The sequence below is a fragment of the Seriola lalandi genome, unplaced genomic scaffold (assembly GCF_002814215.2).
Source record: "Seriola lalandi dorsalis isolate HSWRI2012SDOR001 ecotype SW California unplaced genomic scaffold, Sedor1 jcf7180001975209, whole genome shotgun sequence".
NCBI classification, from domain to species: domain Eukaryota; kingdom Metazoa; phylum Chordata; class Actinopteri; order Carangiformes; family Carangidae; genus Seriola; species Seriola lalandi.
In genome coordinates this window covers 1-1983 of record NW_019445875.1, presented here as the reverse complement: position 1 = coordinate 1983, position 1983 = coordinate 1, and the positions used below count along the sequence as shown (strand labels likewise).

The 1983-nt window shown below is 45.1% G+C and overlaps 1 protein-coding gene across 1 annotated transcript; it reads left to right on the top strand.

Annotated features, from left to right (window-relative positions):
* Positions 1-6: 6 nt before the first annotated feature.
* LOC111655261 (clathrin heavy chain 1-like) lies at positions 7-1912 on the top strand. The gene is made up of 6 exons (XM_023406594.2): positions 7-183; positions 284-601; positions 928-1059; positions 1172-1282; positions 1381-1551; positions 1661-1912. Exons 1-6 carry the CDS (start codon positions 121-123, stop codon positions 1895-1897), a joined length of 1032 nt encoding a protein of 343 aa, XP_023262362.1. The 5' UTR covers positions 7-120; the 3' UTR covers positions 1898-1912.
* The last annotated feature ends 71 nt before the right edge of the window (positions 1913-1983 follow it).

Below are 1983 nucleotides of genomic sequence, written 5' to 3'. Positions count from 1 at the left end.
CTGGTGCACCTCGGGGAGTACCAGGCTGCTGTGGACGGCGCCCGTAAAGCCAACAGCACCCGCACCTGGAAAGAGGTGTGCTTCGCCTGCGTGGATGGAAAGGAGTTCAGACTGGCCCAGATGTGTGGTCTCCACATTGTGGTGCACGCTGATGAGCTGGAGGAGCTGATCAACTACTACCAAGTAAGAAGGAATTAAAGGCATTTTTGTGTGCAACTTCAACAACTTAGCCCACATACATGAACACACATAAACACACCCCCCCACCCCTCTTGTATCACAGGACCGTGGTTACTTTGAGGAGCTGATCACCATGCTGGAGGCCGCCCTTGGCCTGGAGCGCGCTCACATGGGGATGTTCACAGAGCTGGCCATCCTTTACTCCAAGTTCAAGCCCCAGAAGATGAGGGAGCATCTGGAGCTCTTCTGGTCCAGAGTTAACATCCCAAAGGTCCTGAGAGCAGCAGAGCAGGCTCACCTGTGGGCCGAGCTGGTCTTCCTGTACGACAAGTACGAGGAGTTTGACAACGCCATCATCACCATGATGAACCACCCAACAGACGCCTGGAAAGAAGGACAGTTCAAAGACATCATCACCAAGGTACAGTTTCATATGAGGTCGAAACCAACATGTTGTTGTTATTATTATTATATTTTAATTATTTTTTTACAATCTATATGAGTATGACTGCCTGTATCAATCTTTTCAGTTGGAGTTACACTAAAGTTGTAGTAGTAAAACATATGATGTATGTTACTACAGTCTAGTTTCTCTGGTTTAAGTGTGACTTTATGATCATTATAAAATACTACAATATAAAAAATTATAATCAGCATGTCTCATATTACATTATATTTTCCCAATCCAATGTTTATCTTTGTTAAATGATTGTTTGTAAGACTTTGTTTCCTCTTCTCCCTGTGAAGGTGGCCAACGTGGAGCTGTACTACAAAGCCACCCAGTTCTATCTGGAGTTTAAGCCCTTGTTACTGAATGATTTGCTCATAGTGCTTTCCCCCAGACTGGACCACTCCCGCGCTGTCAACTTCTTCAGCAAGGTACAATTTAATCTCTTGTAATGATAAAGGAGTATTATGGAAATGTCCTCAGTTTGTCAGGATTGTGATGATGGTGATGATGATGATGATGATTGTACATGTGTGTTCACAGGTTAAACAGCTGCCTCTGGTCAAACCCTACCTGCGGTCAGTACAGAACCACAACAACAAATCAGTCAATGAAGCACTTAACAACCTTTTCATCACAGAGGAGGACTATCAGGTGAGATCCTTTGACAGCACCACAGTATTTTATTAAACCTTTTATATCTCAGAAATGTCAATATTAATTTTATTTGATATTCATGTCACTCATGTTAGGCACTGAGGACATCAATAGACGCCTACGACAACTTCGACAACATCTCGCTGGCCCAGCGCTTGGAGAAGCACGAGCTGATTGAGTTCAGGAGAATCGCTGCCTACCTCTTCAAGGGCAACAACCGCTGGAAACAGAGTGTGGAGCTCTGCAAGAAGGATAAGCTCTATAAGGTGCCAATAATGGTTCATTAGCCAGTAGTTTTCTCGTGAATATTTCAGATGAACGGCTTAAATTGACTGAGACTATTCCTGACCCGTCCATGCTCCGTCTCCCTTGCAGGATGCCATGCAGTATGCGTCAGAGTCCAAGGACACAGAGCTGGCGGAGGAGCTGCTGTCCTGGTTCTTACAGGAGAACAAGAGGGAGTGTTTCGCCGCCTGCCTGTTCACCTGCTATGACCTGCTGCGGCCTGACGTGGTGCTGGAGACAGCCTGGAGGCACAACATCATGGACTTTTCTATGCCATACTTCATTCAGGTCATGAGGGAGTACCTCAGCAAGGTGGGTCGTCTGTGATCTTTTCAGGCTGGAGTTCAGTGATCTGAGGAATGATTAGGTTTTGATATAAATGCAGGCCATATATATATATATATATATATATA

Excerpts from the sequence above, each read along its gene's own strand:
- LOC111655261 (XM_023406594.2), top strand. The coding sequence starts at position 121 with ATGTGTGGTCTCCACATTGTGGTGCACGCTGATGAGCTGGAGGAGCTG. Across the intron at positions 602-927 it reads TCAAAGACATCATCACCAAG|GTGGCCAACGTGGAGCTGTA; the intron begins GTACAGTTTCAT and ends CTCCCTGTGAAG. Across the intron at positions 1,552-1,660 it reads AGAAGGATAAGCTCTATAAG|GATGCCATGCAGTATGCGTC; the intron begins GTGCCAATAATG and ends TCTCCCTTGCAG.